The sequence below is a fragment of the Alexandromys fortis genome, unplaced genomic scaffold (genome assembly GCF_014885135.2).
Source record: "Alexandromys fortis isolate MF-2015 unplaced genomic scaffold, M_Fortis_MF-2015_v1.1 scaffold_257, whole genome shotgun sequence".
NCBI lineage: Eukaryota > Metazoa > Chordata > Mammalia > Rodentia > Cricetidae > Alexandromys > Alexandromys fortis.
Window position 1 is genome coordinate 794,996 of NW_026068134.1, and position 20,650 is coordinate 815,645.

The following is a 20,650-nucleotide window of genomic DNA, read 5'->3' on the forward strand; positions in this document are numbered from 1 at the left end:
TTTTTTTTTTTTTTTTTTTTTTTTTTTTTTTGCTTTTGTGAGACAGGGTCCCTCTGTGTAGCTTTGGAGCCTGTCCTGGAACTCTGTAGACCAGGCCTCAAACTCACAGAGATCTACCTGTCTCTGCCTCCAGAGTGCTGGGATTAAAGGCATGCACCACCACTGCCCTGCTTATTTCAAACAATTTTATTGGGAGCTGGAGAGACAGTTCAGGGGTTAAGAGTATTCGATGCTCTTCCAAAGGACCTGGGTTAGGCTCCGAGCTCCTGTGTCCGGTGGTTCATGACCTCTTCTAGCTTCTGAGCGCAAACACACACACACACTCCCACACCAACACACAAAAATAGAATCTTTTGTAAAAAGTAGAATAATACAAATTCACTTATGATTAGTTATCAGTAAGTGGTTGCTTTGCATACCTGGGGACATGGAAGAATTTGGGGGTCAGAAAGGGGTCACAATCGGAAAGAGTTTAAGAAGGAGAAAGGAGAGGAGAAAGCTGGAGGATCAAGAGTTCAAAGTCATTCCTGGGCCCGAATCCCTTCTCCAAAAACCAAAGAAGCAGTTTCCTAGGGATAGAGGCTGTCCAGTTCCGCTGTGAGGAACAGGCGAATTCAGTCTCAGAATATGAGTGCTGCCAGACCCCGGAACACGGAGCAACAGGGAGCAAACGGACCACAAAGAGCAACGGGGAGCGAGCAGACCACTCACGGATCAACCGGCACGCAGATCAACCTTCACAAGGTTCATGTTGGGATCAGTGACTTTTACTTGGATTTTAAAAACTGCTGCTGTGTGGTTTTCCTGGGACTATCCACCCTGTGCACATCCGGGGCTAAGTAGAGTCTCTGGGGAACAATGACAATAGGACATTATGGTGGAGACCAGACGGGCTGTCAGAGAGCTGTGCTCAGGACGTGACCACTTCCCTCTTCCTCGCCTCAGTTCTTCGATACCTGTCAACAGGGACCCGAAGGAGTAGGGTGGAAAGAATAGCGGCTTTGGACCCTACGGGGACTGTGGTTTTACCCCGCTGCCAGCTTTACCCGCCAGTGATGCCCCATTCCCTCTTTTGACCCTTGAGCTCCCAGTGTGCATGGCCTGCCTGGCTGGTGCTTGCTGCCACTCGCGGCCTTCTGCAGGATCCTTCTCCCCAGCAGACAGATCATGGAAGATCCATTCCCCCCTCCCCCATACAGCCCTCCTCAACTCACCTCTGCCAACCTCCGCAGGCCAAACCAGGTCTCCCTAATAAGAGTTCTCCCCAGATTCTTTATGGGGCTTTGATCTCAAAACTGGTAAAGAAGCCCCGAGGCGTACAACGCTGTAAGGCTGGGCAGGACTGGGGAGACTCGCAGACACTGCGTGCCCCAATCCTTAGGGCTTTGAAGGTCAGGGTCTGCCTCTGTCTTACTTTCAGGCAAGGTCTGGGCCCCTCAACAGCACCCCAGCTCTCATTTCTCTGTCTCAGTTAGCTTTCCTTCGCCTCTCACAGAGTGTCTCCTTCACTCCAGGGCCAGCTGAACTCTGGCACTAGAAGATTCTCCACAGCTCTCATTCCTGAGTCACACAGATGTAAAGCCTCTGTCCCCGGCAACTACATCTTCCCAACCACAATGAACTGTCCTCAAACCAAGACGAACCCCTCTTCCAGCCTGCTCAGAAGGAAACAAAACAAAAGAGTGTCTGAGTTAGGCTAGCCCAGCTTCACAGAGCCGGGAGTCCTGGAGAATGCTGACCTCTGATTCAGCACTCCCAGCTGTCACCGGGTATCTAGGTTCTGTCTTGAGCCCTTCCCAGGGAAAGAAGTATTACACAGGTGTAACTGCTTAGCCTGACTGAGAGCTGTCACTTCCTGACCAGAAAGCAGAGTCCTGGCAGCCTCTTTGAAAAGCCAAAGCCTTTGATGCTGTCAAGGATGAAGACGAAGGCCGTCGAACGCGCACATGCACACACACGCGCGCGCGCACACACACACACACACACACACACACACCCCATGCCTCTGCCCCTCCCTGGTGGCCCCGCCCTCTTACTGCATCAGCACCCCACCTTCCTTACACTCAGGGTGCCTCACCGGCCTACCCTGGCTCCTAACCCACCCTGACGGAGCCCTGAGGGAGCAGGCGTCCCCACGAGCGCCAAGATGCAGCCATGGCTCTGGCTGGTCTTCAGTGTGAAGCTGGCAGGTAAGACCCAGAGCGGGGTAGCGCAAGCCTGCACTGGAGCAGGGCACTTAGAGCTGGCAGTCTTAGTAACAAGAGGGACAGACAGGAGCCCGGCGGAGGGGACAGGGCAGGCGGGGAGGCACAGGCCCTGGCCATAGGGAGAATCCTCTCAGGAGCTCATTTCCCAGAGACGCCTGAGGAACTAGGGCAGACGCCAGCTCTGTCCCACAGCCTGAACTAGAAGAGGAGAGGGGAAAGAAAGAAGAAATAAAGAGGAGCGAGAAATCCAAACTGACAAGGAAACGCAGTTGTTCAGGGTGCTCACAGGGAAGTGCCCATGCAGCTCACAGTGGCCCCGGCTGGCCCAGGGTCTGTAGACACACTCTTACTACTTCCGGGGAAGTGCTTCTAGTGAACTGGACAAACACTGCTGTAGCTGGCTCTGGCAGGGTGGTCACTATGGCCACCTACTCTCCAGTGTCCTCTGGAGTCAGGGTCCTCTGGAGCATGGCTCCCCCAAGAAGCAGCATGGATATTGGGGCTGGCACAGACGTGCCGCCTAAAGTCTGTCATTGTGATCGGACCCAGTCAGCGGACTTTTTAGAGGGAGACTCAAATCTTCGCTGGTCTGACAACACTTAAAGTCCAAAGCTGATTACACAGTTGACGGAGACGGGGCATGCCAGCCCCTGCCTCTGACCTGGTTAGCTCAGCTACATCACAAATGAAAAGGAGGCAATCCAAGCCTCTAAAGCTACTGCTGATCATTCTAGAAATGCCAGGTCCCTCAGAAAATGGAATCCTGGGCTACCAAACTGATAAAATGAGACCGTGTGTGACTTCAACCCTGGCCGTGCATGTCCTCTGGGCTCTTTGGAAGGGTTCCTGCTGTCTGTATATTTGTGGCCCCATTTTGTGTGCAGGTTTCCTCAGTTCAGAGGCTCTGAGTTCATTCGCGCAAGGCCTATGGCCTGGGTTTGGGAATGAGTCCACTGCACGCAGGCTGTGTGACCCTGAGTGTGCCTTTCTTTCCCTCGAGCTCTGTTTGCCCCCATGTAAAGGATTAAATCAGACAGTACAGGCTATGCCTGATGCACCGTCATACAGACCAATGTCCTCACTTTGGCCAGTGACCAAAACAATACAAATGGCTGTGAGGGCACAGAAACCGTAGCCCCATCAGGGAAAGGGAGATGTAGTGGTACCTGAGCCGCAGGGGAAGCTCAGAGTGGTCCGGGGTGGACTCTGGGTTTAGTTCATTACATCCATCCTAGGGGCCGGAAGGCCTGAGCCACAGTTAGAGACCGTGATGGTGCCATTAACTCAAGCAGCTGATTCTCCCCGGCTCACAGACCCTCCGGTTTCTGCTCAGCTGGTCCTGTCCTCTGTATTATATCTTGGCCATGGCCCTCGGCTCCAAGCCAAAGAAAAAGGCTTTCTGTTTCAACGTGGGTTTGTTGGAACTCACATGATCATGGATGTGAAAGAAACTTAGTGGGAGCCTCCTTGAGACTTCCCTGGATGCCTAGAACATCCCCTGAGACCACAGACCTGCTGGCAGAATTCACCTGTCTGCTTCACACAGGCACGGCCACAGTCCATGTATGACGACCTGTGTGAGTGCTTCACCCTTCACGTATGATTTCTCTCCTTTTCTTCCCCCTGAAATTCACTAGGTAGTGACCTCAGGCTGACCTCTCACACAAAGCAATCCTCCTGACTCAACTTCTCAAGTGTACACCATCATGCCTGCCTTTTTTTCTTTTCTTTCCAATCCTCAGAGCAAGCAGAACAACAGCGGCAGGCCTAGCTGACCTTCTCCACAGGAGACCCGGACTTGGTGACCTCTGAGGTCCCATGACTGCTAACGGGCAAAGCTGTCTGCACAGCCATGCCTGCAACTCCTTCTGCCTGCCCAGTCTTCTCATCCAAGACAAATGGACTGTCAATCTGGTCTCTGTAATGACTGCCCTGCCCTGAGGGGCAAGAAGTCAGTGACAGGTCCCCTGCGGGACCTACCAGGGTCGGCAGCGCCTTTAACTAGGTCCAGAATCTCACGTTGTCCAAACCAGCCTTTGTCCAAACTGGGCCTGTGACTCCAAAGTCCTCTCTCAGCTTGCCCCGGGTCGCTTTTGACTGCCTAGAGCTATCAAAGGCTTATCTCTGCAGAGCCACTGCCAGGTGAGGCGGGCAACTGGCTTTGGCTTTCGACATTGGCTCTCTGAATTTGAATTCAGTGAGACTCCAAACGAGTTAACTTCATGCCAGTGTTTGCTCATCTGGGGAAGGGGGATAAACATCCTGGAGCCAGTCTGAGACTAGCTTAAAATGATTTACGCCCAGAGCCACAGGTGGCAATAGCTCGTCAGCCAGGGCCTCGGCAAAGGCGAGCACAGTGAACCTCCCGTGCAGGCAATGTCTGTGAATTTGAACACACTGACTGGTGTTAACACCTGGCTTTCTCCAGGCACTCTTCTGTCGTGGCCTCCAGTACAAACTCACCATGATTCAGAGGCCCCACCACTGCGCACAGAAATGTGTGCCAGTGTCTTCTGTTCCTTCTCGTTTCTAGGGGTTGAGCTCAAGAGCTCAGGTTTGATGGTAAACACCTCTAGCTGCTGAGCTATCTCCCTCCCCCTACTCTTTTTTAAAAGCAAGTTTTCATGTAGCCCAGGTTAGCCTTGAACTCACTGTAGCCAAACTTGAAGTTTTGATCATCCTGCTGCAGCCTACAGAGAGCTGAGACTCATGTGTATAACCAGCCTGGTTTACTTCTTCTGGTTTCCTATAGCTCTCTGGAGCAGCTCTGCCCTCGTTCAGACCCCTGACTCCAAAACACTTCTAACCAGTCAAACGTTAGAAATATCCTGCGAAGCTAATACCCTCTCTAAGACCTCGCTCATCTACTGGTTGAGACAGCGCCGGGGATCCACGGACAAGCGTTTTGAGTTCCTGGTCTCCTGGAATCCTTCCAAAGGAATTGCTGTGTACGGTGAAGGGGTGAAGAAGGAGCACGTGATTGTGTTTTCACATCTAAGCCGGTCCAACCTCAACCTCACGAGACTGAAGCTGGAGGACAGTGGCACCTACTTCTGCATGATGATCGGGAGCCCCCAGCTGGTCTTTGGGAAAGGGACAGAGCTGAGAGTGGGTAAGAATGCTTTCAATGCTATGAAGGAGCCCGCAAGCATGTGCACTCACACACACACACACACACACACACACACACACACACACTCTCTCTCTCACTCAGCCTCACTCTGAAGTCATGAATAATCATGCCACCTCTAAGACTAATAGGAAATACACAGAAAGTTACCCAGGCCAAGCAACCTTTGATTGCATGTAGCTGTGTCCCTTAATGCTGCCATCCACCCAGCAAATGGTATATTCCATTTGCACTTTGGATGGAAAGCAGATGAGGTGAAAACAGACAGGTCAGTCAAAAGTGGGTGCTTGTGATTCCGATGGAGACACAGTGGTGCCTCTGCCCTTACACAATCTCAGGAACCCTGAGTGTACATACAGACTGTCACTGCCTGGGTGCACACACACACACAGAGAGAGAGAGAGAGAGAGAGAGAGAGAGAGAGAGAGAGAGAGAGAGAGAGAGAGAGAAGAGAAGAAAAGAGAAGCACTTGCCCTGAGCATTCTTTGTGGGGTTCTATGGCTCAAATCCACACTCGGGGCTTCAGGGAGATAAAGAAACTGCACCCCAGGCCTAGCCAGGCTACCAATCCATTGCACGCCTCCCCCCGACCCACAGCCTCAGTTTCCAAATATGTACAAGGCAGCTGCTGGCCCACCTCTAGTTCTTGGAAGCTGCGCTTTTGTTACTTAAACGATCATATGCAGAAGTACCTTGCAAACCATAGACATGATTTTGTTTTCTGAGAGGAACTTAAGTAATAAGAAATAAGTGAAATGAATTTCACATTTTATTGAGCCCAGATTACTGAAACAGTATTAGCCTTTTGGCAGGTAACCTACTTTTCATACAGGGCATTTGGTGTCTATTTTCTGTGTAGCACATCTCTGTTCAGACTAGCCACCCTGGACAATAAGGATTCACCTCTTGGGGTGGAAAGGGATCATTGTAGATTCTGTCAGGCCAGCGGTTGGCTGTGGTTCTTTCTCCAGCTCAACCCAGGACAGGGCTTCTCACTGTCTTGCTTCCCACTCGCCTGAGGGCTGAAAGTCACAAGAGCACCCCAGCTACCCCCAGAAGTAGGGTCACTTGGGCTAGGGGGTATAAAGATGGTTGGGATAAGGCCAGAGTTATAATGAAAAGCAACAAGGAAAACAAAAATAGGGCGAGGTCTCCATAGCCTCTCTTCTACTCTCTGGTCTTACATGGTCGCAGTTGGGGAGGAGTAAGGTCGGGTTGCGCTTGTTTTTTTGCTTTTGTTTCTATGATCCCCATGCCTTCCCAGTGCTTCAGCGTCAGAGGAAGGTGGGCATGAAATAAGAGCAGGTAATTTTTCTTCTTTACCTATCCTGGTTGCCATGTTTCTGAGTCCTGTGTGCTGCCCAGCTGCCCAGGATCAGCAGTGTCTTCCCGGTGACAAGGGCACCCGGAGCCTGAACTTACCTGCCAGACTGGAGGGTGCAAGAGTTTTAGAGGAGAAGCTTGGGTGGTTTAGAGAGTGTTGGGGAAAACAGGCTTAGTTCAGGTCCTCAAGTACACTATGGGTTCCAAGGACCTGTCCCTCCTGCCAAAGAAAGAGAGGGGGAGACAGAGGGAGAGAAAGAGTTGAACTCACAGATCGGGAGGAATGAAGGGAACCTGACTTAGAGCAAGATGAAATTAAAACAGAGAAACCTCATCTTGTCCCGATCGCCCCTAGCAGACCCAGGTTGCTGTGCCAGTCAAGAGCCTGGAGCAGCTCCAGCTAGCTTCCCGCTAGTCTCGACACAGAACAGCCAAGAGACTCTTGCTTCTTTGAGTGTGAGGTGAGGCAAATGGACTCAGTTTAGGAGTCGTGAGCACAAAAGGATTCAACACCCGGCAGGTCCAGACCCTTGGACCTTGTCACTGCTATTGGCTGTAACTTTACAACAGCTCCATGGTGCCAATGGCCAAAAGCCTTGCAGAGACCTAATGCGGTTAATGCTTTGTCAGAGGTGGTATGGGAAATGATCTTTCGGTTTTTCCTAGTCCCTCTCCTACTACTTCGCTGGATGTAGGGTACAAGAGATTCGTTTCCTTGGTTAGCAAAATTTAAGGGTGGGTGGTCCGGCGCACCACACCTCATAACCTCATGGTCTCCCTTCTCAATGTTTCAGCCCCACTGCCCTCGCCCTCCCTCTCCCAACCCCTCGGTGTGAGATGAGGAAGGGCCGTCTCAGAACCTCATGGTCTCCCTGCACAACGTGTCAGTCCGACTGTCCTCTCCTATCCCTCTCCCAACCCCTCGGTGTGAGATGAGGAGGGGCCATCCAGGACAAGGAGAAGGGCCTGGAGTCCCAGCCTTTCACTGACCCACCTCTCCTAGCTGTGGTGCTCATGTCGGAACAACCTTCTTCTTTCCATCGGCTTAGGGCCTGGCAAGGAGGCTGGGAGCTTGGTCATGCAAAGGACCAAGGGGTCTTCTTTGCTTTGCCTTGTTTGCAGTAGGGTCTTTCTACATAGCCCCAGCTGTCATGTAGACCAGATGAGGCTCCTAGAACTCACAGAGATCCACCTGCCTCTGTCTCTCAAGTGTTGGGATTAAAGATTTGTGCTGCTATGCCTGGCTGGACCAAGGACCTCAGCCCAAGATCTGCCAAGCATGGTCACGCCTACTGCCTGCCTGCTTTGCTAGGTACTCTGCTCTCTTGAATCTCACAACAAAATAGAAACCACCATCTTTTTGTTTTGTTTTGTTTGGGGGTTTTGTTTGTTTGTTTTTGTTTTTCAAGATTTCTTTGTGTCACTCTGGCTGTCCTGGAACTCACTCTGTAGACCACGCTGGCCTCGAACTCACTGAGATCTGCCTGCCTCTGCCTCCAGAGTTTTGGGATTCAAGGCATGAACCGCCACTGCCTGGCAGTAGTCATCTTCTTTACAGCAGATGGGAAGCTGAGGAACAGACAACAGCCCAGGCTGCACAGTTGTTGATTATGGCAAAGGGCTCTGCTCATGTCTGGTGGCCCCACAGCCTCTTTCCAGGACACCAGACTACGCCCATGCATAGGCTCTACGTTCATCAGAGAACTGAGAAATCAGATCTGAATTCTTGCGCTCTGGGACCTGATGCCCTGTGGCAACCCTGGAAGGAAGGCACACAATCTGCCTGTGAGAATTGCTGCTTACGTGGCTGACATATGGGTCTTGCTTCTTTCTGTAGTTGATGTCCTTCCTACAACTGCCCAGCCCACCAAGACGACTGTCCTCAAGAGGAAACCGTGCTCAGGGAACAGATTAACGGCCCAGAAAGGTAAGTTTTCCATCATTGCACCCACAGAAAAAAGGGCAGCTCCCCACTTTCACTCTCCCCTTTTTCCTTCACCCCTTCCTTTCTCTGTTACAAACTCTTGCCGAGTCTTCATTCTGCTGCCTATTTCTCTAGCTCTAAGCTGGTGTCAACAAAAGCGATGATGAATATGGCAGCAAGTCCCAGTCTAGTGAGGCCACACTCACAAAGCATCCCAGAATAAGACATTAAGGAAAATACAGCCACTCGAACACCGCACGCAGATGCTCACAGCTGCACAAATCATTATAGCCAGAGAAGCGGACACACCCTGATGTTCCTCAACTATGCACAGGCAAACAAAACAGGATACAGGGGGCTGGGGATTTAGCTCAGTGGTAGAACACTTGCCTAGCAAGTGCAAGTTCAGTCCTCAGCTCCAGAAAGAGAGAGCGGAGAGAAGAGAGAAAGAGAGAGAGAGAGAGAGAGAGAGAACAAGATCCAGACAATACACGGACACATAGAGAATGAAGTACTTGGGCTCACAAGATAGCTCCGAAAGCAGCAGCCCTTGATGCCGAGCCTGACTGTGTTCAGTGCAGGAGACCCACGTGGTAGAAAGAGAAAACTTACTCCTGCAAGTTGTCCTTTAACTTTCACACGTGTACACCACGGCACTCAAATGTCCACACCATATACTCAGTCAATTAATAAATGTAGTTAAAAAAAATTAAGTACTGTCTAGGTATGGCAGTTCATGCCGGTAGTCCTAACATTTAGGAGGCTGAGGCAAGATCACAAGTTCAAGGTCAACCTGAGCTATTAAGAGAAGCCCTGATGAAGAAGAAAGGAAGAAGGCAGGAAAGAAAGAGTCCAGATGTGGTGGTGCACATCTGTAATCGCAGCACTCAGAAGGTAGAAGCAAAGGATCAAGAGTTTAAAGCTATCTTCAAGTGCATACCACATTTGTGGCTAACCTGGGCTATGTAAGACCTTGTCGCAACACCTTCCCCCCAAATAATATACTGATACATGCTTAAGTTTGGGTGAATCTTGACAACACACAGTGAAAGGTTAGTTATGAAAAACAAAAACCAAAAACAAACCCCACAACACATTTTAACCAGGTGCGGTGGCCCATAATCCCAGTACCCAGGGGCAGAAGCCGATGGATATCTCTGAGTTCAAGGCCAGCCTGGTCTACCAAGCAAGTTCCAGGCCAGTTAGGGCTACATAGAGAACCCTATCTTGACAGCAATGAAGACCATAAATTGTGTGGCTCCATAGATGTGAACCGTCCATGGGGATGAAGGTCACAGAGACAGAAATCGATAAAAGGCTACCTGAAGGTAGTGCATTGGGGAGCAAAGAGAAAATCTTCACAGTACAGAGTTTTGTTTTTCTGGGACTCTCAAAGTGTCCCAAAGTTAGACGACGTGAGGGCTTCACCTCTCTAGGAAGATACTAAAAACCATTGCATATGCTCTAAGTTTTCGCTGAGGCTTGGCTTTACCATGTAGACCCTGGCTGCCTGGAACTAACTTTAACCCAGGCTGTCCTCAATTTCCCAGTCCTTCTGCCTTAGGCTCACACAGGTTCTGGGAGTACAGACATGTACACCCTGCTCAACATTCTATAAACAGGTGGCGTTTCTGGTTTGCAAATCATATCACAATCAAGCTGTCAGCAAACAAAGCTTCCAGGTCAAGCACCAGCGGTTCATTCTCTCCTTCTCAATGTCTAGCAGAGGAGCTAGCACAAGAGGGGCGGTGGGGGGGGGTCTGACAAGCTAGCAAGTAAACGCCAGACATCTCATCTGGAGCAGGCACACGTGTACCTTTGAAGCCATAAGCTCAAATGTGCTCTGGAAAAATACTGACTTCCACCCCCCCAAAAGCTGCTGGTGACAAACAGTTCCATCTGCCACTACCCAGAGTTCAAACCACATCACCAGGACTACTGGGTGCAGCTGGCAGAAAAGCCCCAGAGGAAGCATCCCCCGCAGGGTCAGGGAGACAGGGAGGGGGCAGCCTCCTGAGGTCTCCTAGGGGTTTGGTGCCTTATGTCTACAATCCCAGCCTCTGGGAGGGTGGGTCAGCAATCAACCAAGAGTTTGAGATCATCCTCAGCTACAATGCAAGTATGAGACCAGTTATGGGTTATTTGAAATCCTGTCTCAAACAAAAATATAAACCCACAAAATACAGCCTTTGTTGGCCTCATTTTTCAGAAGGCTGAGGCAGGGGGATTATTGAATTCATAAACATGAGCAACATAATGAGATATTGTCTCAAAAAATAAATAAACCAGGCATGGTGGTTCTTGCATGTGATCTCAGCACTCCAGAGGATGAGGCAGGAGGATCAGTGTAAGTCTGAGGCTAGCCTGGACTACGTAGTAAGTTCTAAGCCAGGCTGATCTACAGAATGAGATCCTGAATGAAAAACTCACACATACATGCATCGATATATACACACATAAACGGGAAGAGAGAAGGGCCAAAAAGAAGAGCGAGAGGGAGAAAAGGAAGGAGAGAGGAAGTAAGAAAGGAGAAAGAGGCCTTTATATAGAGAGAGGCAGCAATTAGCTGGAATAAACAGCCATGCTCCTCCAACCCAAACAGCACGAAGCTTTTCTGGCTTCCACTTCAGGGTGGTCTCTCGACAGGAGCCTCCTTTGTCCCCGCCCCTCCTCCTCCGCTGCTCTAAAACCAACCACTACCTGTGACAATATGCTCACTTGGACCTCACCAACTGGGTGAGCCTTGGTCAATTCAATTCGCCACGCTGTGCAAGAGTCTCATCCGCACTCTGCCAGCTGAGCCCAGGTTTCTCAAAACTACAGAGTGAGAGGGAGCGGTGAAAGCACTCCTTCCTTGCCTTCCGCCCTCCAAAGCTGAGCTTTCTGTTAGCGCTGTCCCTGGCGCATGGTGCATGGTACGCACCTGGCTGAAATTCTCTTCCTCGGTCGCATGCAGAGGGTTTTCTGGACTTCTCAACAAAGAACCCAAACCTGGGGCTTGACTCTGCACCTCAGCCCTTTAAGGAGATCAACTATGGGGCCGATCTGAGACTATTGAAGACAGTTCTAGAACTTTTTTTTTTTTTGAGACAGGGTTTCTCGGTAGCTTTGGGACCTGTCCTGGAACTAGCTCTTGTAGACCAGGTTGACCTCGAACTCAAAGATCCGCGTACCTCTGCCTCCCGAGTGCTAGGATTAAAGGCTGCGCCACCACCACCCAGCTTCAATAGCATGCAAAAACTAGACAAATGGTTTTTAACATGCTAAAAGTAATATGCATATTTTGTTCTGTGTCTTCTATGTGCCATTTTCACGTGGCAAGTGCTTTGTTCTGGTGCTTGCAGGGCCAGCCAGATGTCTTCTGTGCTTCCCCACGGTGTTTTACATACGCTGTAGTTCAGCTTTCATCTCCAGTGGACACCATGTTTAGAACCACATCATCTTCCCTTGGTTGAAGTATTATTAAAGGCAATAAGGTCTTCCCTACCAAAAAAAAAACTAGACAAATGAATAGATACCCAAATCACAGAAGAACGATCATGTAAGTGGCTAATGCAAGCAAACAGGCCAGAGCCCACTCAGAATTAGGACTGAAGTAAAATCTCTAGACTGACGAAAGCTAGAACACCATTAACAAGGGCCAGTGAGGTGCCATTGGGCAGGAGTGGAAGCAGAGGCACCTGGCAGTCAAATAAAACCAGAATGGACAAAGTCTGTGGTTTTGTAGTCCTCATTTTCAGCTTCTGCCTCAGGAAGGCACCTGCGTACAGAAACGTGCCAGAACGTTCTCTACGGGGCCGTTTCTAAAAGTAAAGTACGGGAGACAGCTAAGTTCCCGCTGGCAGCTATCCCCAGGACCTCCTGTGTCTGCTGGGGAAAAGAACATGCCAGTGTGATTAAAGAATCGGGAGAGATGCATTTGCAGGGGGAAAAAAATGAACACAGTACAACCCACTGTGCTAAAAAAGGAGAAACTGAGGGGTCGGGGATGTAGCTCAATGCTTGCCCAGCATGCACAGGCCCTGGGTTCAATCCCTAGCCCAACAGAAGTGACCATAGTGGCCCACAAGTGTAATTCCAGTACTTGAGAGCTGGAGACAGGAGAATCAGAAGTTCAAGACCATCTTTGACCACAGTGAAGTAGAGACCAGTCTGGGGTACAGGAATCTTTGTGTTTAAAATCTAAACACAAAGACAGCAGCCAGGGAGATGGTTTCTCAGGGCAGAGTGCTGGTGGTGAAAGCATGAGGTCCCGAGTTTAAACCATGAGTGCCCACATGAGAAGCTGGGAATGGCGACAGACACCTGTACCCCAGCCCAGGGGGTGCGGGGGGTGTGGATACAGGAGACCCCTGGGGCTTGCTGGCCTCTGGTCTAGCACCAGGCTCAGTGAAAGATGCTGTCTCTCTCAAGGGAACGAGGTAAGAGGTGGTAGGGCAAGACACATACCATCCTCCTTGGCCCTCTGTGCTCACACGCATGTGCACACACCACGTATGCACACTCACATACTCGTATATGAGCAAACAATGGAAACTGTGCATGCCTGTGAGTTTAGATGCGAAGGGGAAGATTATGAAATTATTAATGTTGTTCTCTGAGAACTCCAGCCAGGTGTAAAGAAGAATGAAAATATAGCTGTATATTGTGAAATCCAAATAAAGGGTTGCTCTAATGAATAGTAAAATTTTATTACTAGGCATGAGATGTATCTACTTCCTTTGAACATAAACAACTCCCAGTTTTACTAACACTTTAAAAGTATGGATGTAACAAGACATTTTCTATATAAAATTACCTCCGTGTTATTTAAAGTGAATTTCAAAATCAACAAGAAGGAAGCATGCTAAAAATACAACCAGTGGGGTTACCTTCTGGAAGGGAAGTCTGACAGATCTCGGTGAGTACCAGGTCAGCCAGGGCTACCAAATGAGGGTTGCGAAGTGAGACCCATGTCAAAAGCAAACAAGTCAACCAGTGGCCCCCTCTGGGAGGAGGGCCTGCCCCTGCCTGTGTCTCAGTCTGTACTGAATACGTAGCATGTGTCATGTGTGTCTTTTTCAGGCATGACATGTGGCCTTGTTACCCTCAGCCTGCTGGTGGCCTCCATCCTGGTTCTGCTGGTATCCCTGAGTGTGGCTGTCCACTTTCACTGTGAGTTGACACTTCCAGGATATTGTGGGGCCCCCATTTTGCTCCCTGAAGTGTAACTAGGCATACTTGCTTCACTAGGGCAGCAGAGTAAAGGACAAATTTGCCCCAACAAACCATACGGCTCTGCAAGTGGTTCTTCTGTCTTTGAGAGACTTTGGGGGAGGGCAGCAACTTGGACCCAGGGCGTATTGGATACTCTCCACATGGAGACACCGCCCCACAGAACCAGGAGGCCAACGTGAGCCTCAACCTGTGTCTGCAGTCAGATGAAACCTAGGCTCGAGCCCACTGAAGTACTCCTTCCTCAAAAGACTTTCACATTGTCATCAATGGGTCTCAACTGCACACCCAAGCGTAGAACTTTGCCACCTACCAGGGCTGCAATCTGTAATGTCCTCAGGGTCCATGGGCTGCATAGATAGGTGCTTATGATCGGTAGACATGAAAGTCCAGTGCCCAAAAGACTTTATCTGTGGCCTTTGCGTGGTGTTCCTAGAAGTGTGTGTGTCCACACCCCTGCTCAGTGACACTGCAGGGAGACTCGCGTGGCTGCTGCCCTCTGTGCCCTCGGCTCCTCTGTCCCCCGGGCTCTGCAGGCACTGGCTTCATAGAAAGGACAGGAAAGCAGAGGAGAGGCCAGACCACCCGTGGTCCCTCTATTCACCCCTGCCACCTTGAGTACATCCCTTTTCCTCCCTGGGCATCTATAAAGGGACGAGAACATCAGAGACACCAGCCACATCAGAGGCTCTCAACTCTTCCAAGGTCGCAGCATTCTGTGAATTTCTGACAATTGTGGGCCCCCTCCCCAGAGAACAGCAGCCAAGGGCATGAACACTTAGGCAGACTGTTATCCTCACACACAAACCTGTGTACCCCGTTAAGAACCCCAGTGGTCGGGTTGAACCAAGCACACGGGCCTGCAATCCCAGTGCTTGGGAAGTAAAGGAAGAAGGATTAGGAGTTCAAGGCCAGCCTTGGCTGCATAGTGAATCTGCGGTTTGAGGCCAACCTGGGCCACTTAGGATCCTGTTTCAAAAACAAAAACATTCTGTGAAGTAAACACAATACACTTCTCTTTCCTTCCTGCATCCCATCAGGAGCACGCATGCGCTGCTTTGGATGCCCTCTGAGTTCTGGTTGAAAAGGCAATAACATTTATTTTGTGCCATTGAGATTTGAACCCAAGGCCTTGTATCCCACCACTGTGCTAGCCCCGCCCCTTCCAGTCTCCAGGAAAGTTTATTTAAGATACAAACTGGAGCAGAAGAACTCATTAAAACTCTGGCACTAACTACACAGCTTTTAGGCAAGTCACCTGACAATTCACAAGCTCTGCGCCTCAGTTTCCACACAGGTAAGATGGATATAGTAGTAGGAGAAGGATCTGGGAGCATGCGTCAAGGCTGTTAAAAATGTGGAATGAATGGATGAATGAATGAATAATTTTAAATATTTTTAACCTATAAAAGCAAACAACAACAGAAGTGTGAAACGTGAAGAATTTGGGGCCCACCCTAGTACCCCAGATGTGGTATTGGCTAACCCTGCTATCTTCCTCTCGGACTCTGTAGACTGACTCTAGCTATCGACCAACCAATGCTGACTGGTTTTTCTCTGCTCTGCTCCTCCAGGCCTTCGCAGGAAAGCCCGAATTCGCTTCATGAAACAGTAAGTGCTGATCTCCAAAACATGACTGGGCAGAGAGCTTGCCTAGCACACCCAAAGCCCTGGGTTCGATCCCCGGCACTGTGAAAACCAAGTAGAGTGGTTTACTCCCATAACTCCAGCACTAGAAAACACAAAGTCACTAGGCATGATGGTGCATGCCTTTGATCCCAGCAATCGGGAGGCAGAGGCAGGGCAGTATCTGTGAGCTTGTGAGTTCCAGGCCAGCCTGGTCTACAAAGCAAGTTCCAGGACAGCTAGAGCAGTTATACAGAGAAACCCTGTCTCAAAAAACAAAAATAAATAAATAAATAAATGAAAATCCAAGGCCATTCCCTGCTATATAGTACCGGCCAGCCTGGGCTACAAACCCTACATCAAAAATAATTAGCCAGCTACATCTAAAATACATGAAAAAAAAAAATGGTCCACTGTATCTATCACCTTAGCAAGAGCCCGAGGTCTAGGATCTCATCCTCAGACTCAGACAGTGTTCTTGCCTTTGATTTGTTGTTTTGGGACAGGATTTGATTTGTTGTTGTTTTGATCCTCCTGCCTCCACCTCCTGGTGTATGAGAACTGAAGTTGAAACTCGGGGCTTGGTGCACACAGGGAAGTGCTCTGCCAACAGCCTGGCCCAGCCCTTGGATCTGATGTTTATCTTCAACATAGAAGCTGTTTCACATCCGTCTGCCATACATATCAATTTGCTCCTCAGAACCACACACACATTTTGTTATGTTTTTTAATTGATTTTTATTGAGCTCTACATTTTTCTCTGCCCCCCTCCCAGTATCTGCCCTCCCCTTCAACCCTCTCCCAAGGTCCCCATGCTCACAATTTACTCAGGAGATCTTGTCTTTTTCTACTTCCCATGCAGATAAGATCCATGTATGTCTCTCTTAGTGTCCTCAATGTTGTCTAAGTTCTCTGGGATTGTGATTTGCGGGCTGGTTTTCTTTGCTTTATGTTTAAAAACCACTTATGAGTGAGTACATGTGATAATTGGCTCTCTGTGTCTGGGTTACCTCACTCAAAATAATGTTTTCTAGCTCCATCCATTTGCCTGCAAAATTCAAGATGTCATTATTTTTTTTTCTGCTGTGTAGTACTCCATTGTGTAAATGTACCACATTTTCCTTATCCATTCTTTAGTCAAGGGGCATTTAGGTTGTTTCCAGGTTCTGGATATGACAAACCATGCTGCTATGAACATAGTTGAGCACATGTCCTTGTGGCACGATTGAGCATCCTTTGGATATATACCCAAAAGTGGTATTACTGGGTCTTGAGGAAGGTTGTTTCCTAATTTTCTGAGAAATTGCCACACTGACATCCAAAGGGGTTGTACCAGCTTGCATTCCCACCGGCAATGCAGAAGTGTTCCCTTTTCCCAACAATCTCTCCAGCATAAGTTGTCATCAGTGTTTTTGATCTTGGCCATTCTTACAGGTGCAAGATGGAATCTCAGAGTTGTTTTGATTTGCATTTCTCTGATGTTGAGCATTTCTTTAGGTGTCTTTCAGTCATTTGAGATTCCTCTGTTGAGAGTTCTCTGTTTAGGTCTGTACTCCATTTTTTTTATTGGATTATTTGTTCTTTTGATGATCAATTTCTTGAGTTCTTTGTATGTTTTGGAGATCAGACCTCTGTCTGATGTGAGGTTGGTGAAGATCTTTTCCCATTCTGTAGGATGTCGTTTTGTCTTGTTGACCGTGTCCTTCGATTTACAGAAGCTTTTCAGTTTCAGGAGGTCCCATTTATTAATTGTTTCTCTCAGTGTCTGTGCTGCTGGGGTTCTATTTAGGAAGTGGTTCCCTGGGCCAATGTGTTCAAGTGTACTTCCCACTTTCTCTTCTATGAGGTTCATTGTGGCTCACTTTATGTTGAGATCTTTGATCCATTTGGACTTGAGTTTTGTGCATAGTGATAAGATATGGGTCTATTTTCATTCTTCTACATGTTGATATCCAGTTATGCCAGCACCACTTGATAAATATGCTTTCTTTTTTCCATTTGATATTTTTTGCTTTTTTGTCAAAAATCAGGTGTTCAAAGGGACACACATATTTGAGAAAAGACCATGCCTCCAAATGAAGGAGGCAATACAGCCTTGTGCTCAAGGGAGAGACAGGCCTACATCTGAATTGGCGGCAAACATCTTGCCCACTGAGCCATCTCTTCAGCCCAGACTGCTGTATTTTATGGACTGTTTACGATTGTAGTTTAGATGGTGAGCAAGTTCTGCTTTGTGGGCTGGGATCAGAAACCACCTTCACCTAACAGACAAGAGCCATAACGTGAGGGTTTCTAAAACTAGACCTCCGGAGAGTTCTGTGCAGAAGTCTACCCTTTGGGACCTTTTGTACAGAGTCATTTAATCCTGTCACTCCTGCAGATTTGTCCCCACGTGTCCTTCCATCTCCACCCGCTCCCCAGTGACCTGGCAATGCCATTTTTGAAGAAGCTGGAGATGGAACCCTGAGATTTGGCAACTAGGAGTTCTATGGACTAGTAAGGCAGAGAGCATGCACAGTGTGTGTGTGTGTGTGTGTGTGTGTGTGTGTGTGTGTGTGTGTGTGTGTGTGCTGAGAGAGGATCTCAAAGCTCATCTTAGACTCCTGATCCTGTAAAGTTGGTTTGTGGTTTTCAGATCTTTAAAACCCCTTCTAGTCCAGCCGTTATGGTCCAGGTCTGAACACAGCAGTCCTTGGGTCTCACAGAGCAGCTATTAGCTAACAAGCTGCAACTTGAGGCGGGCAGTCCCACCTAGTGCTGTCCCAGAACATCTTCCCAGCAGTGGCCCTGTGTGCACTGTCATCAGATCATCTTAGAAGGTGCTTCAAAGAGCAATGTCACTCAGAGCTAGGGGCTTCCACCAGTCTTTCTAAACATTTCTTTACCGTGTGTGTACATGTCCATTAAGGCAGGTCAGAACAACTGGTCCTGGATATAGAACTCAGGTCAACAGACTTGGGAGCAAGGACTTTAACCCACTGAGCCATCCTACTGGCCCCAAAGCTAGAGAGGTTTTGAATTATATTTGTGTGTTGGACGGTGGTGGCACACACCTTTAATCTCAGCATTGAGGAGGCAGAGGCAGGCAAATCTCTGAGTTCGAGGCCAGCCTGGTCTATAAATCAAGTTCCAGGACAGGTTCTGAAGCTACAGAGAACCTGTCTCAAAAAGAAAAAAAGCAAACCCAAAGCAAATTAGGGAATTATATTTGTGTGTTATTTTGCTGTAGTTTGGTTTTCTTTGTGTTGTTTTTGTTTTTTGGGTTTTTATGTTTGTTTATTTCGGTTTTTGCCTTTTAGCCTTTTTAATGACAGAAATGGGCCCTAAAAGCATCCTAATATAAAGCTCTCAGCCCCAGGCAGACCTGCTTTCTCCTCCATCCGCCATTGTTTCTCTTACAAGACATGTTGTGTCACTAGCCTGAAAATAAGAGTCTTACAACTTGCTGTGTCTTCCCAGGTTTCACAAGTGATCGGCACCCACAGCACTGATATCCTGCCGCAAAAGGACAATGACAGCGTTCAGTAAAAAAGCAGATCTAGACAAATGAGAGAGGGATTCATTCAACGGTGGAGACTCCACTGCCTTGCTCAAGTCACCTGCCTTGAACTGCTGCAAATACCTCCGTGGGCCTCATGCATGGGGACCACGCGACTGTTCACCTGGAGTCTCCCAGAGAAAACTCCAGAACCCAGAGTCACTCACAGAGTGTGCCGAAGAACCAAGAACTCCCACCATGGCTCCCTTGTGGTTCTTTTATCCCTCTTGGACTGGACCTTTGTAAGTTGCTTGAACGGGCAGCATTTTTGGTTCTTTGACCTCTCATGGGAAAGAGCTGGGGGGCAACCCTAGGTCTTCCCAGAGAAGATTGCCCATCTTCACAGGGAGAAGCCAACTTGTGAGTTGCTGGGCTCTTGGCAGACATCTTAGTCTCTTGGGACGTCCTGTGGGGCTGGGAGCCTGTTAGGTCAGGAGACTTCTACTTCATCTCCTAGTAGAAAGTTCTTAAGCTTCACTTCTTCCTCTCTTTGCTTGGATATTTCTTTCACTCTCTGGCGTTTTTATGAAAATGTCATGACTGTAAAATAAAGTCCTGTGCTAAAGACACAAGTGGTTCATGTGACATCCAAGGGTAGCCCCTCTACAACGAAAGTGTTGACTTTAGTCAGAAAGAAGTAACAAGCATTGGGAGTGTAGGACTCTAGCCTAAACACACAAGGGTTCAGTCGCCAGCCCAGGGCTCGGGGGTTTATTTTGTGTGTTCTCATCTTACATCTCAGACCCTCATTTGGTCACACAATGTGCCCTTAACTTGAACTGTGGATGAAGAGGTTAGCAATCACCTAGGACTCCCAAAGCCAGGCCATGCTGCCTCGGGGCCACACATGCACACGTACACACACATGCACACACACACACACACACACACACACACACACCTGCAGTGAAAGTAGAAGCTCTTTTGATAGAAAAGAACAGGTGTTTGTTCCAGCCGTTGGAAGGCTTTGGAGTCTGTTAGCAAAACTAGAGTGGTTTTACTTACTTATTTATTGCTGAGACAGGGTCTCACTATGCAGCTATGGATTGCAAAGAAGTCAATATGTATATGTGGCTAACCACCATATGTATATGGTGCAAAAATCCGCCAGCCGCTGGCTCCCAAGTGTTGGCAATTTAAAAAAATATTTTATTTAGTGTGTGCGTGTATGTGTGCGTGTAGGCGAGAGAACAACTTTTAGAAGCTCGTTCTCTCCCTGCCCCGTGATTCCAGGCACAGTACTCAGGTCATGCATGGGCTTGCCCTTTTACCCACTGGGGCATCTTACCAGGCACGATCCTGGATGACTTTTTTTTTTTTTTAATGAGTTTTCTCATGGTGTAATGAGGTTTCACAGATCAGGAGCCATCATGTTCCTGGAGATCCTGCAGACATTCTGGTAACGTTTTGGTATTTTGGTTTTTCTTTTGTAATAAGCTAAGAGAGAAAAGAACAGGCATACTCAATACAGCTGATAATTACAGAGAAGAACTCTTGGTAGGTAACAGGTTTTACAGACAAGAGCCCTAAAAATCTAGCACCTATGTCCCCATGTGTCCCTCCCTATTTCTGTTTCAGCAGCTGCTCACGAAAGTTAAGGCCCAGGAACTCCTGCATCAAGACAGGAGTCTTGTCCCATAGCAAAGGTGTAAAACCAGAGTTATGATTGATTCATTTGCTAATCATGT

General features: G+C 48.6%; 1 protein-coding gene across 1 annotated transcript; it reads left to right on the forward strand.

Annotated features, from left to right (window-relative positions):
* The first annotated feature begins 2,084 nt into the window (after positions 1–2,084).
* On the forward strand, positions 2,085–19,473 carry Cd8b (CD8 subunit beta). The gene is made up of 6 exons (XM_050126439.1): positions 2,085–2,189; positions 4,960–5,319; positions 8,498–8,587; positions 13,649–13,738; positions 15,373–15,409; positions 18,884–19,473. The coding sequence occupies exons 1-6, from the start codon at positions 2,147–2,149 to the stop codon at positions 18,894–18,896; spliced, it is 633 nt and encodes a 210-aa protein (XP_049982396.1). The 5' UTR covers positions 2,085–2,146; the 3' UTR covers positions 18,897–19,473.
* The last annotated feature ends 1,177 nt before the right edge of the window (positions 19,474–20,650 follow it).

What these genes read in the sequence shown, in the direction of transcription:
- Cd8b (XM_050126439.1), top strand. Translation starts at nt 2,147, where the DNA reads ATGCAGCCATGGCTCTGGCTGGTCTTCAGTGTGAAGCTGGCAG. An exon ending in CTTCAGTGTGAAGCTGGCAG is followed by an intron (nt 2,190 to 4,959) that starts GTAAGACCCAGA and finishes GGTTTCCTATAG; the next exon opens with CTCTCTGGAGCAGCTCTGCC. An exon ending in CAGATTAACGGCCCAGAAAG is followed by an intron (nt 8,588 to 13,648) that starts GTAAGTTTTCCA and finishes TGTCTTTTTCAG; the next exon opens with GCATGACATGTGGCCTTGTT.